Source organism: Cardiocondyla obscurior, linkage group LG26 (genome assembly GCF_019399895.1).
Source record: "Cardiocondyla obscurior isolate alpha-2009 linkage group LG26, Cobs3.1, whole genome shotgun sequence".
Lineage (NCBI taxonomy): Eukaryota > Metazoa > Arthropoda > Insecta > Hymenoptera > Formicidae > Cardiocondyla > Cardiocondyla obscurior.
Window position 1 is genome coordinate 2,290,615 of NC_091889.1, and position 13,651 is coordinate 2,304,265.

Consider the following 13,651-nt stretch of genomic DNA (forward strand, 5'->3'; position numbering starts at 1 on the left):
TGCCGTTTGGCTTGACCAACAGTCCGGCTACGTTTCAGCGTCTTGCTGACTCTGTTTTTCTGGATTTGTACCCACAAGTAGTGGTATTTTTGGACGATATTTTAGTTTGTACCGGAGACTTAGAAAGTCATTGTAGAATTCTCCGTGAGGTATTTCGTAGACTAAAGGAGACTGGGCTCCGTCTGAACTGGGAGAAATGTGAATTCGGATGCCGGGAAGCGCGTTACCTTGGGTATCGCGTTAGCCAAGAAGGAATTAGCGTGGATCGCGGGAAGGTCGAGGCAGTTCTTTCGTATCCAGCTCCCACGAACGTGGCTGAGCTTCGCCGATTTCTAGGTATGGCGGGTTGGTATCGCCGGTTTATTCCGGAGTTTTCTACCGTAGTAGCTCCGCTCACTCGACTGTTGCGCAAACAGCAGGAGTGGAAGTGGTCAGAGGAACAGGTCAACTCTTTCGAAACGTTAAAAGCGGCCCTGACGTCCGCCCCTGTATTGGCTCGTCCCAATTTCGAGCTCCCGTTCGTTTTGCAATGTGACGCGAGTCACTGCGGTGTCGGAGCAGCGTTAGTTCAACTTCAGGATGGCGCGGAGAAAGTAATCACGTATTGCTCACGTTCTTTGTCAAGCGCGGAGCGTAATTATTCGGTGACGGAGAAAGAGTGTCTCGCTATAATATATGGCATTGAAAAGAATCGAGAGTATGTTGAAGGTACCGAATTCGTAGTCCATACCGACCACTCTTGTCTCAAGTGGCTTTTAAGTTTGAAAAACCCGACAGGTCGCTTAGCCCGCTGGGTCTTGCGTTTGCAACCGTACTCGTTTACCGTTGAATACCGTAAGGGCAAACTGAATTGCGTAGCGGACGCCCTGTCGCGTATACCATGTCAAATCGATCTCGCTGCGATTACCCCGGGGCTTCCTCCGACGGAACAGGCGCTGGATCAATGTGATTCTACGCGAGTAGAGGATGAATGGTATCGGCGTAAAGCGTATCGTGTACGGACCAGCCCGGAAGATCATCCCGACTGGAAGATTGAGGACGATCAACTCTATTATCGACGCTGTTCCTTCCTCAAGGATGAGCTGAGGGAATCAGGCGAAGAGTGGAAGCTCGTTGTACCGTGGGAGTTACGCTCTCGCATTCTGAGAGAAGGCCACGACGATCTTCAGGCAGGTCACTTAGGAGTGGCGAAGACACACTGGAGAATCGGTCGCCTCTACTATTGGCCCGGTTTATATAATGATGTGGTGCGCTACGTGCGAGGCTGCGATGTCTGTCAAAGGGTGAAGCCGCCCAACACAGCTCCGCAAGGTTTGATGTACCCGCGGTACCTTTCTACTCCATGGGAAAAGGTATCGGCGGATGTAATGGGACCGTTTCCACGCAGTTCCCAGGGCAACAAGTATCTTTTCGTCATTGAAGATTTGTTCACAAAATGGGTGGAGCTAGTACCCGTTCGAAGTATCACGTCGTCCGTGCTTATGTCTAAATTCCGTACCGTTATTTTAAACCGTTTTGGCACGCCTGCCGTATTGTTAACTGATAACGCGACGAACTTTGTGAGCGCTGCTGTGAAGCAATTAGTTAAGTCGTGTGGGATGCGGCACGAGACAACGCCGTTGTATCACTCGCAGGCGAACCCCACGGAAAGAGCGAACAGGAATGTTCGGCAGCTGATAATCAGCTATCTCGACCAAAGTGACCACGCGAAATGGGATGCGTATCTCGGCGAATTGCAGTTCGCATTGAATAGCGTAGCGCATGGCTCCACGAAACACTCTCCCGCCTTTCTTAATTTTGGCCGAGAACTGGTACCGGTAAATTCTTATCGTCGAGAAGTCACGTCAAGTACCGAACGTGAAGATCCGCAGGAGGCAGGCACCGACGAATGGGCTATTCGAATGTCCAAGCTCTCTGAGTTGCAACACCTAGTGGAGCAACATTTGTTGAAGGCTAGCACGGAGCAAGGATCACGCTATAACTTGCGCCGTCGAGAACCGACGTTCAAGATTGGAGACTTAGTGCTCCGTCGAGCTCATCATTTGTCGTCTTCGGGGGATAAGGTGGCCTCCAAATTATTCCACAAGTTTGTGGGACCGTTCAAGGTTACCTCCGTTAGCCCAGGGGGCACCTGCCAGCTGGAAGAAAGCCGTGGAGAACGAACCAGCAAATGGCATCCGTCACAACTAAAATTATACCATCCACCTCAACCGCTGGAGGGGGGTATTGTGTAACGGGAAAAACTACGTTATCTCGCGGTTTCGGTGTCGGCTTACCGACCTAGCGGTTTACCGACTCGCGAAAATTGACGGTACCGGTACCGTAAGGAGTATTGCGTCGGCGCGGTTGGCCTGGCAACGGGCCCGTTCGCGAGTCTCGGGGCAGTCGTACAAGGACCGAGGTGCAAAACTCTGCGACGGGACCGACGACGAGACAGTGAGGAGGCTTTCGCCGACTTCGTCCATAAATTTTCCGCCCATGGAGGGCTTGAGTGCTCTCGCCGCCTTCGATCATGGATTTTCCGCCCATGGAGGGCTTGAGTGCTTTCGCCGACTTCGATCATGAATTTTCCGCCCATGGAGGGCTTGAGTGCTTTCGCCGACGTCGATCATGAATTTTCCGCCCGGCGGACTAACGACAAGGAGAGCGACCGGCGAGCTGCTGAGCACGCGGGTATCACGTGCCGTACCGTGAGTGCCGTTTCGTGACGAAGGGCCAGGAGTCGCCCGGTACCGGAAAAGTAATTTTGTTTTTAACAAACAGGTTCCGGCCAGGGGCTGGCAATCTTGAGCCACTGCTCTTTTGGGAGAAAATCGGCGAGGAGCTACCGATCACGTGACCGGCACGGGGTGCCAGCGCAAGCACCGCAGCAGAGGAGAGTTGAGGACGGCGACGACGGATACCGCCGCGCCGCGGGACTATACCGGCTCTTTTTGAGTACACCCAACCACCGAGGGAAAGCTGTAATCGGCGGAGTGCCGTGTTCATCGCGACGTGGGACGTCGAATCGTGATCAGCACGTGAAGACGGCGTGCGGCGAGTATTTGCGTGCGTGCTGCGTGAGGCCCCGGGGTAAAGGGGGGTGGTTTCGGAAAAGAATTCGGGGCTGTCGTGACACGCCTTGCGCGCGTGCTGGGAAAATTTCGGAATCCGACCTGTTCTCGGAGGGGTACCCGGGGGCGGGGAATGTATCGCCGCGTGCCGACAACCCCGGTTTCTTCTAGCGTTCCGTGCGTTTATCTTTACCGTTGCGTCGCGTATCTTCTAGCGTTCCGTGCGTTAATCTTTTCCGTTGCGTCGCGTATTTTCTTGCGTTCCGTGCGTTTATCTTTTCCGTTGCGTCGCGTATTTTCTTGCGTTCCGTGCGTTTATCTTTTCCGTTGCGTCGCGTATCTTCTAGCGTTCCGTGCGTTAATCTTTTCCGTTGCGTCGCGTATTTTCTTGCGTTCCGTGCGTTTATCTTTTCCGTTGCGTCGCGTATTTTCTTGCGTTCCGTGCGCATACCTTTCCGTTGCGCTGCGTATTCTCTTGCGTTCCGTGCGCATACCTTTCCGTTGCGCTGCGTATTCTCTTGCGTTCCGTGCGCATACCTTTCCGTTGCGCTGCGTATTCTCTTGCGTTCCGTGCGCATACCTTTCCGTTGCGCTGCGTATTCTCTTGCGTTCCGTGCGCATACCTTTCCGTTGCGCTGCGTATTTTCTTGCGTTCCGTGTGTATCTTTCTGTAGCATTGCGTATCTTGATTTGTGCTAAATTATAGCCGGTGCTAAGCTTGTTATTTGCGTTCCTGGCAGAGTCGCGGGTTCATCCCCGACTTTGATAAAGGCAATTTAAAAATTTTGAAACGTTGATTTTGTTTTCCCCAAAAATTAAATAGAAGAAAAAAACTAATTTAGCACATTGTAATCTGTGATTTTAAGGATTTCCGTTTTTGTATAATAAATTGTTTCCTATCTGCCATATTTATAAACAATAAAATATTAGGGATAATTGTATTTTTTATATGCTAATATAAATACTATTCGGTGAACGCCAATAACGATGTGTCCTTCGGCCCAGCGGACTTAGTGAATTTGTCACAGTAGTCCCTCCGTCACGGTAGTCTTCGTGGACCAAATCACGAATTTTTCAGGATATCAAATGTTCGTCAAACTGCTTGATAATCGTCAAATCTTGACCAGAGGTAGAGGTATTGTTCACTCGTACCTCACAGGAGGCACCAAGGTTTAAATTCGATGAAAATGTTTTACTATTCACGTCGGTTATTTTTTTATTAATATCAAAAGAATTGAATGCACGAATGCTTACGTATTTTAATCACTCACGTTTTGTACCTTTCGACGCTTAGCTTGCACCAACGCCTAGGAAATCTGAGTTCCTGAGTCGCGGCGACTTTTATATTCGTCAATATGACGATTTCCTAGATCGCGGGTATTCCCAACGACAACGTCTTAGGAAGCTCTTAAATATATATTTATCGTTTAGGAAAAAACGCTCGCGTTTATATTTATTCGTATTTGAACCGTCCTTTTCACAAGCTTGCTCAAGACTTACTGTTGTTTATTTGTTGCTAATAGATACCGACTACCCGAGTGAGCTTTTTTTGTTATCAGCGGCGTTTTTCTTACTTTTCGCGTAGTCGTGCACGACATTAATACATTTATGTGTATGTACGCAACAACATTTGTACGGAAAATTCTGCTCTCTAGGTTTGCACGCAGTAACGCGAACAGCGCAAGCCGACGCTAAGCACGATCCCGCGTGATACACACTCACACTCCTAAATAATAGTAACAGGCTAGCGCTATATACATTTGCCTGATACGCACGCAAATACTTTAACATTCCCGGCAACGGCGGCGCTTCCATACACGTGATTCGCACGTTCCTGCTCCTTGGGTCTCAAAACGACACGGCATACATATTTTATACGACATAAGCGAAACGACATAACAAAACTTCTACAAGTGTTAACGGTAATACAACGACACATGCTAATCATACCACAAAAGCTCGCACTGTTTTTCGCAACGCCAATACTCATACACGGCAACGAGCCGACGCTTTTTTCGATCACGTAATTCGCGCGCTCACACTTGCATTCCAGTACACGGCAACGGGCTGACGCCAAATCTTTGATCACGTGACGCTCACGTGATATCCTCGAGTCCAACGGCGGCGAAGCTTTCCTACGTTGAAAGAAATACAGAATAATGAACTCCGCCGTCGTGCTGGAATCCTAGGACTCGAACCTCGTACGATAGCAAAAATTTGTTCCTCTGGAACACGTAGACTCTAGTGAGGGGCCGGGAACACGGCACGCCGGCCGAATCCGACGCGAGGCTGACACGCCGGCTGTTTCCTGGGGTGAAAGCCAGGAACACGGTACGCCAAAAAATCCTGGTCCCGTACTCGAACTGTTGAACAAATTACTATTAACCTGGGGGCCTCAATTGCACGAGAACCCAGGAGTTCTCGCCGACCTACCGGTATGTCACGATACGTCGCTCGTCGTAGCTTGTCCCGTTGCTCGTCCCGTCGCTCGTCGTAGCTCATTCCGTTGCTCGTCCCGTCGCTCGTCGTAATCCTTCCGCACTCACAGTTCTTAACAATACCGAAACGTCTTGCTCAACAGCACAAACTCGAGAGAGCACATCTGCATGCTTTTTCCCGAACAACGTTCACGATTCACTTCTGCGCCGACGCGAGAAATCGTCGGTAACGCGCTCGCCCTACTGCGCCCTAATCGGTAATTCGTTACCCGCTTGTCGGTAACCTGTATCGCGATTATCATACGTTATAGTATTAACTGTAAAATGATTATGAAAAGCTGGCAACGCTCTTTTAATTTCTTCGTTCCGTAATAATTTAAGAGTGAAAAAATATAATTCACAGTCATTTATTGTGATTACGTTCAAAAAATTAATTTATTAAATTTTATTCCTCAAAATGTATTATAGACAAATTAATAGGCATGTCTTTGGTCTATTTTGGCGACATGTCAATCCAACACATTTCATGTCCTCGAAAGTTACCAACCGCAAATTTTGTTATTTTGAAGACTCTCCGAAATGTACCATTTCCCAAAAAAATATTGAGGTCTGACTTTAAAAGTGACAAATGTCGAAGCCATGCACACAGGGTTTCCCAGTAACTCTGTTATAAGACATTATCTCCGTTACCGTTAATGATACGCGAAAATATCATAAGAATAAATTGTTTGGTTTGGAAGGATACATACAAGGTGTTTCTGATTAGTAGACTTTACCGTAAATGATAGATATAACTAATTGAAACAAGACAAAAAGTACTTTACCATTTTGAAAAAGTTCTCAATAGTTTTCGAGAAAAAATTTAAATATATAAAATATATAGACGTAAAAGCGACAAGGAAGCTGCGCTTGAGTGAGCGCGACAGACGTGTTACATCGTGGTACGGTGTAATTATGGGTCCGTTCCCCGGAACGTGTGCCACACCAGGGAGGAGCCAGGTGTGAATGAATAAAATCTTTCTTCGCAAATGTGTTGCACTTCTTTATTTTTCTGTTATTACAACTGATACGCGTCGCGTTACGTCGGATAAGAATGCTCGCGACGGCTTCCGAGCCGTCGCTCATATACTTTACCGAGTTGCAACCTCAGCGAGTTTCGGCCGCAGTGGTTGACCGGAGAAGTTCGTCAACCGCACGGGCTTATTTTAATCATTTCATATAGGTTCATCGCCCTATTTTGACATCGGACAATAATCCCGAGGTCTTTGCCCGATTGTGAAAGTGCAGGGCAATTTCCGAAATGGTTTGCAACCAGAGCGCATTTTTCAGAATGCTGCTCAGGTTACAACAGACGACAGCGTCATTTTTAGTCATTCGCTTGTCGCGCTCACTCACGCGCAGCTTTCTTGTCGCTCTTACGTCTATATATTTTATATATTTGTAAAGAAAGTACATAGTACTTCCTTTTGGATCATTCCGCGTATGCACAGTACATTGGTAAAACAGAATTCTACTTATACAAGAAAAAAAGAAAGATTAGAAGATGAGGAGTCATGATAAAAGCGGACACGTGGAATGATCCAAATTGAAAGTGATTAAAAAATAATTGATGGTGAATGTAAGGAGTGTAAGGAGGGAAAGGACATAGTGAATAACTGACATTTAATGTCGTTTCTCTTTTTACAGGTAGCCCTTGTAAATAGTTGTAAAATAGGAGCATAGATAATAAAATAGAAAATCTCTTTTTACAGGAGAAACTCAATTTTGTCATTATTCCTAACTTTACCAAACCAGATTTGAAAGAATCCATTATATATTTTAATTTTTTTCTCGAAAACTATTAAGAATTTTTCAAAATGGTAAAGGAATTTTCGTTTTGTTTTGATTAGTTCTATCTACCAATTACGGTAAAGTCCACTGATCAGAAACACCCTGTATAATGGTTGATATCATTTTTTTAAAGTCATATTTTTAGAGATTTCTAGATCATCGATGTTTTTTAAATAAGACTGCATATTTCTATCATTATATCATAATAGCTGAGGTCGAGATAAATTCAACGACTTATAATTGTTGCACCGGAGCGGTGCACGGAGTCCGTCCGTCCTCCGAATATACACTTTACGGTGTAGTGGTTGGCGGTGTTTTAATATAGATGTTTCAATTGTTTAATGCGTTTATTCTTTCTTGGTATATCGGCGATAGAGTCACGAGTCGCTACCTCGTACTCTCAGACTGACTTGCACGAGCTTCGGAGCTTGTGCATTTTATATTATTATTTTTGGTCTTGTCAGCGAAATAGCAGAAGAAAGTGGCCGCGTGCCCTACTGCCTTCTGCTGATAGCGCGCGATGACGAAAGGCTGACAAGACGGCTTCTTAGACTCAGCAGATTCCAACAGTTTGGCAATCTGCTGAGTTGTATAAAAAATGTGGCGCACGCGGTGTTCAATGACCAGCGTGCGCTGTCGGGTTACATAATAAAATGATCTTCATGCGATCTTGAGTATGAACAAGATAAAAAATTCTGAGGAATTAATGTAAATAATGAAATAAGTTTAATAAAAAATGAGTTATGAAAAATCTATTGTAGTAAGTGTTCAAAATTATTGCCATTGATTTACATACATTTGTTAATTCGCTTATGAAAAGACTGTCGCACTTCTGCAAGAATCTGTGGTGTTTCATCAGCACAAGCTTGTCGGATTTTTCTTTTTATTTGGTCAAGTGTCGTAAGTTTTATTGAATAAACTTTTCTTTGATAAAACCTCATAGAAAAAAATCTAAGGAAGTAATGTCAGGAGAACGTGGTGCCCAAGGAGTCAAACTTCCTTTTCCTATTTATCTGTTTGGATATAAAATATTTAGAGCATTGCGAGAAGGACAAGCGTAATGTGGCGGTGCACCGTCTTGTTAAAATTACATTATGTTTGGTAAAGTGCACCGTCTTGTTGAAACCACATTACGTTTGGTAATGGATGTTACGTCTTTTTTTTTATTAAATAAAAAATAAAAAAAAGATTAGCTACATTAATTAAAATTAAATTAAAATAATTGAGTTAAACAAAATAAATTCTTATTTTTTACGATTTGTTATTAATTTTATTATTTCTCGTATTCTATTTTTTCAGAATGTTCTCGAGACATACAAACATCTGCCAAACGTTATTCTACTGGAGGAAGTTCCATACAAATTATTTAATCATATGGATTTTCTTTGGTCTATCGATGCTAAAACTTTATTATACAATCGCGTAATAGAGTTACTCAAAAAACTTGATAAGTAATGTGTCAGTCGATATAGCTTACAGAAGGTATACAAAATAATGTGAATGTTATGTTATATATTATACAGGGTGTTTCTGATCAGTGGACTTTACCGTAAATGGTAGATAGAACTAATCAAAACAAGACGAAAAGTCCTTTACCATTTTGAAAAATCCTTAGTTTTCGAGAAAAAATTTAAATATATAAAATATACAGGCGTAAGAGAGACAAGGAAGCTGCGGGTGAGTGAGCGCGACAGACGACAGCGCAATTTCTAATCATTCGCCTGTCGCGCTCACTCACGCGCAGCTTCCTTGTCGCTTTTACGTCTATATATTTTATATATTTTAATTTTTTTTCCAAAAACTATTGAGAATTTTTCAAAATAGTAAAGGATTTTTCATCTTGTTTTAATTAGTTCTATCTACCATTTACGGTAAAGTCCACTGATCAAAAACACCCTGTACACATATTTTCATGTTGATAAAACTGCCGAGATGTAAACGACACGATATATTTATAATGTTCAATTTTTTCGTCAGTTCCTTAAAGTTACTGTCTGTGTATTATTCGTTATGTTTTGCAACGGTTATAACAAGCGGACTATGAGATGAGCGATCTGTTTAACTGCAAACAGGGCAAATTGTTGATATTCGATTAGAGGGAGCATTTGTATCCAAAACAACTAATCTATGTGATATATCCTAAGCAGAAGTGTCTACAATAATATCAGCGTATACAAAATAAAATAAAACGTTATTCGTGAAAAGAAAGTGGCCAAAAAATATAGCTAACCGAAAGAAATCACTAAACTAAGAAAAAATGTGACCAACAACACAAAACTACAGCAGCAAAAAAGACAGCAAAGCTTAATAATAATTATTATTAATGTTAATTCTAAATTATTGTAACAATGCGACTTTCTACTCGCGGGACAGGCCCGAATGATTGCTCGCCGGGGATCAGGGTTAGAAAGAAGCACGGAGACGTCTAATTGGGTTTAAATAAATACAATATATTCTCAAAGTTTTGTCTAGAAGATGTGTTTATATATAGAGTGTAACCGCTGATGTTGGATGTGGAAACGCAATGTGGAACGAAAACACAAAGAAAGATATTAATAAACAAAACGATAACAAAAGATTTTTAAAGCGCGAACGCGGAGTCAAACTTATATCTATAATTTACAAAGAATCGCAGTCGTTCGGTACAAATCTCGCGGACACGGCGCGCGTCGTACAGCAGACTAATAAAACTTTGCGAGAACGCAATCCAAGACCGGGAATTTCCGAGTTTTAGTAACCCGAGTCCGGGGATACCCGAGATTAATTTGTGGACCAAAAACGCGAATTCTGGTGATGAGGTAATAGTAATTGCTTAACCGGGAACACCCGAGTTGAACGGGAACTGGTTTTTCGGCAACGCCCGAAAGTATGACCGGGAACACCCGAGTCACGTAGCTGGATTGTCCGGAGATATCCGGGACAACGGAAAAACAGGAATACAGAATGTTCAACCGGGATCATCCGAGTTGAACGGGTTAGAATCGGAAACTTCCGAATTCACTGGAGAACGGATCAGGAATCACACCCGCTTGGCTGCGGGTTCGGCTTATATAGCCGCCAAAATGAGAGTGGGGGATTTCCCACTCTCAATTCGGCGGCGCGCCGTCAGCCAGCCGGTGGACGCTCGCTGTACTAGAGCGGTTTGTCGCTCAGAGCTGGTATTCGCCCCTTCGTTTTAGTGGCGAAATTGCGGGTTTGCCACATTATTACTAATATTTAAAATTATTGTTTATAAAATGGTTTGTGTTTATTGGGTAGAATCTCATTCCGAAAAAGTTTAAGGTGAAGGCAAGATCGTTGAAATTGATAAAGCAAAAATTGAGAAACATAAATATAATAAAGGATGTATCATTAACGGAAAATGGATTTTTGGGGGAATTGAGAGAAACAGTGGAAAAATTTTCATTGTTCCTATGCGTGATCGATCAAAGAGAATTATATTCGCAAACGGTAAAATATTTCTTCTTAGGAAGGCAAGCGCTTTTTAAATAAAGCGTCTCGTTATTCGCCGCGGCATGTTTACAGTTTTTTGGTCTTTTCGGTTCAATCGGTGTAAATAGACAACGGAACGAGACCGGCGTTAAACGGCGAACTAATTTTCCGCGGTTATAATCCGGTTTCGTCTTATTTTGTTCCGCGGTTTGCTCGTTCTGCGGAAGTTAGTTGTATCGCGATCTAACGATCTAACGCACGTCCGGGTTTTAATACGTAAATGTGACCGGAAAATTATGTTTGACGTTCTGCTGATTATTCTCTCGTCTTCGAAACGCCGATGGTGAGCACTGATGATGATTGATCGCCGCGGTGCCGCGTAAACTCTGTCACGCTGCTATAAATACATTTGCGTTTTTCTTTCCTTTGTACAGACTGTGTTAATTACATTCGTTTCTAAGAAATTTAGACCGAACTCTCTTTTCCCTTTACTTTTTGACGGGTTCCTCGAATTCTTGCGACGATCGTTTAAAGACACGTCAGTTTCAGTTCCCGAAAGATTAAACGCTACTTTAATAGACAAAATTAAAAAATGGATTTTACCCGGGACTACAATAATGTCAGACTGCTGGAAAGCATACAAATGTTTGAATAACGAAGAATTTAATCATTAAAGTTTTAACCATTTGTTACATTTTGTGGATCCAGATACTGGTATGAATATTTTAATAGAAAATAATAGTAATTTTAATAAATTAAAATCATTTTTAATCTTAGGAGCACATACGCAAAACATTAAGCGGCTTTGGCGCGAAGTTTGATCAAATATACTGAGATATGGAACAAGAAAAGCACACTTACTGAGTTATTTAGCGGAATTTATTTTCAAAAGAAGATTTCTTTTTAATGAACGTATTGAACAGTTTTTTAAAATTATAGGCGAATTATATCCTTTTTAAATAAACATTTAAAAATAAAATAATTTTCTGCTTTATTTCAAAATTTAAATTAGTCGAATTAATTCTCTGCTTTAAATTCTGTTTTATTTTCTGCTGGACCTTTAAAGCAGAGAATGGTTAAGAATAATTATTCTCTGCTTAATTTGTGATTGAAAAAATAATCTTAGTTGTTTTTCTTGTACGGATTAAAGTTCAAATCCAGCTGTTTAATCGTCTGTGAGTTCTTATTAATTCGCTAGAACTCCATCGGCGTTCACGATCCGTCCGTGTTTTCGTTCCACGCGCTATTATTAGTCGGTCGCCGCATACCGCTTACTGTTTACCGCGACAGGTGAAATATATTAACGTCGGATCATTTCGCTTTTCATACGCTATCTTGCCACCTGTTTTGTTTTCCTTTTCGCTGTTCCAACGATCAAGGGCTCGGTTCTGCCGAAACGCGACCTGTTTTCTCTCGAAATAACTCACTCGTCAGTCGGCAGTGTTCACGTTATCACCGTCGTGTAGCAATCTCTCTCGGCCGCGATCGTTGGATCATCCGCAATTTTTCTGTTCATTTCTTTTATTTCTTATACTGGAAATCGCAGGGCAAGGTTCGCGATCGCGTCAATCTCCGGCTCGCGCGCAAGATTTCCGACGCTCGCGTACAAGATCTCCGACGATCGGGCGGGAAACCTACCGCTCCAGAAGATCTCCGACGGGAAAGCCGGGTAAATCAAGATTTCCGATCGTCTCCCATCCTGCTCTCGCGATTCCATATTTAACGTGTAATATCTGTATAAATTTTTTTTTGTAAATATATTTTTTTTTTTTTTGTTGAATTCCTTTTTTTGAATTGAGACAATTGTTCAGTCTTTACTTTCTCTCGCGTTGTCGACGTAGAGCGAAGCACCGTGCCGAGCTCAGTTGTTGAGATGTTCTCACAAATAAAAAAGGGGAGTGTGCCTTTTCGCCGAATCGCGCACACCAGCAGTTCTTTGAAATAAACGCTATAACTATAAACGGGACTAGATCGTTGTCGTCCGAATTCCTATTAATGGGAAAAATAATTAACAAATATAATTATTGATATAATTATTAATAAATTTAAATTAATGTAATTACCTCGTGATTTATATATACAAATTTATCTTTAATTTTATGTTTTTGAATTTTGGTATATGCTGTTTTCATCGTAAACGTTAGAACTTCATGCAAAAAATCTTCTGAAATTGCATTTATATATGCAAAATTTACTAAGATTATACGATTGTGATCTCTTAAATTTTGATTCCAAAACATTTCGCAGATAAGTTTAGGCCATAATTTTGCGTCACTAACAACGTCTTGATTTTGAAGCTAAGGATTATTTTTTATCTTTTCAAATAAATAACTTATTTTTTTTTAACTTTCTCGACTTTTTGGTTTGTTAAATTTTAATCTTTAGGAACTATTTGTCAACAAAAGAGTATGCGTGGTATCTTAAAAATGATAAATTTAACATTTTTTTACTTACCGACATCATAAAACTTTAATATTAAAACAACAAAGGAAAATTGAGCGATAATTTTCCTCTTGAGGCTAAATTACAGACATCAAAACCAATTTACAAAGTTAGAAACAAGTTTAAGGTTGGGACGTATACAATATATTAACAAGTGTTGAATAAGTTTTCGCTGTTTTTTTGAAAATTAATACTATATTTTTAAAAAATTAATAAAAACCTATTGTTCAAAGATTTGAATTATGCTGTCTGGTCTCGTCCGGATGTATAACTATGTAGTCATGCAATCTGCATATGTGTGGCGGATCTCTCCGACGTCACATGCCGGATGACGCCACCGCATACGTTGCCGGCCGTCCGGAAGAGAAAACAAATATTAATCCCGCGGCCTTTCTTCTTGTTGAAAGGTCCGTCAATAAAGAGCCGCGGAACTTGGTGAATACATGAGTTTTATTT

The 13,651-nt window shown here is 42.1% G+C and overlaps 1 protein-coding gene across 4 annotated transcripts in view; it reads left to right on the top strand.

Annotated features, from left to right (window-relative positions):
- LOC139112005 (lipase 3-like) overlaps nucleotides 1-8,854 on the top strand; it is a 282,652-nt gene extending 273,798 nt beyond the window's left edge. For 3 of the 4 annotated variants that reach the window (XM_070672739.1, XM_070672737.1, XM_070672738.1), the window contains one exon: nucleotides 8,621-8,854. In XM_070672739.1, the coding sequence (XP_070528840.1) occupies nucleotides 8,621-8,776 (156 nt within the window). In that variant the 3' untranslated portion in view covers nucleotides 8,777-8,854. The remainder of the gene's footprint in view (nucleotides 1-8,620) is intronic. The other variant, XR_011547310.1, reaches the window with a different exon arrangement.
- The last annotated feature ends 4,797 nt before the right edge of the window (nucleotides 8,855-13,651 follow it).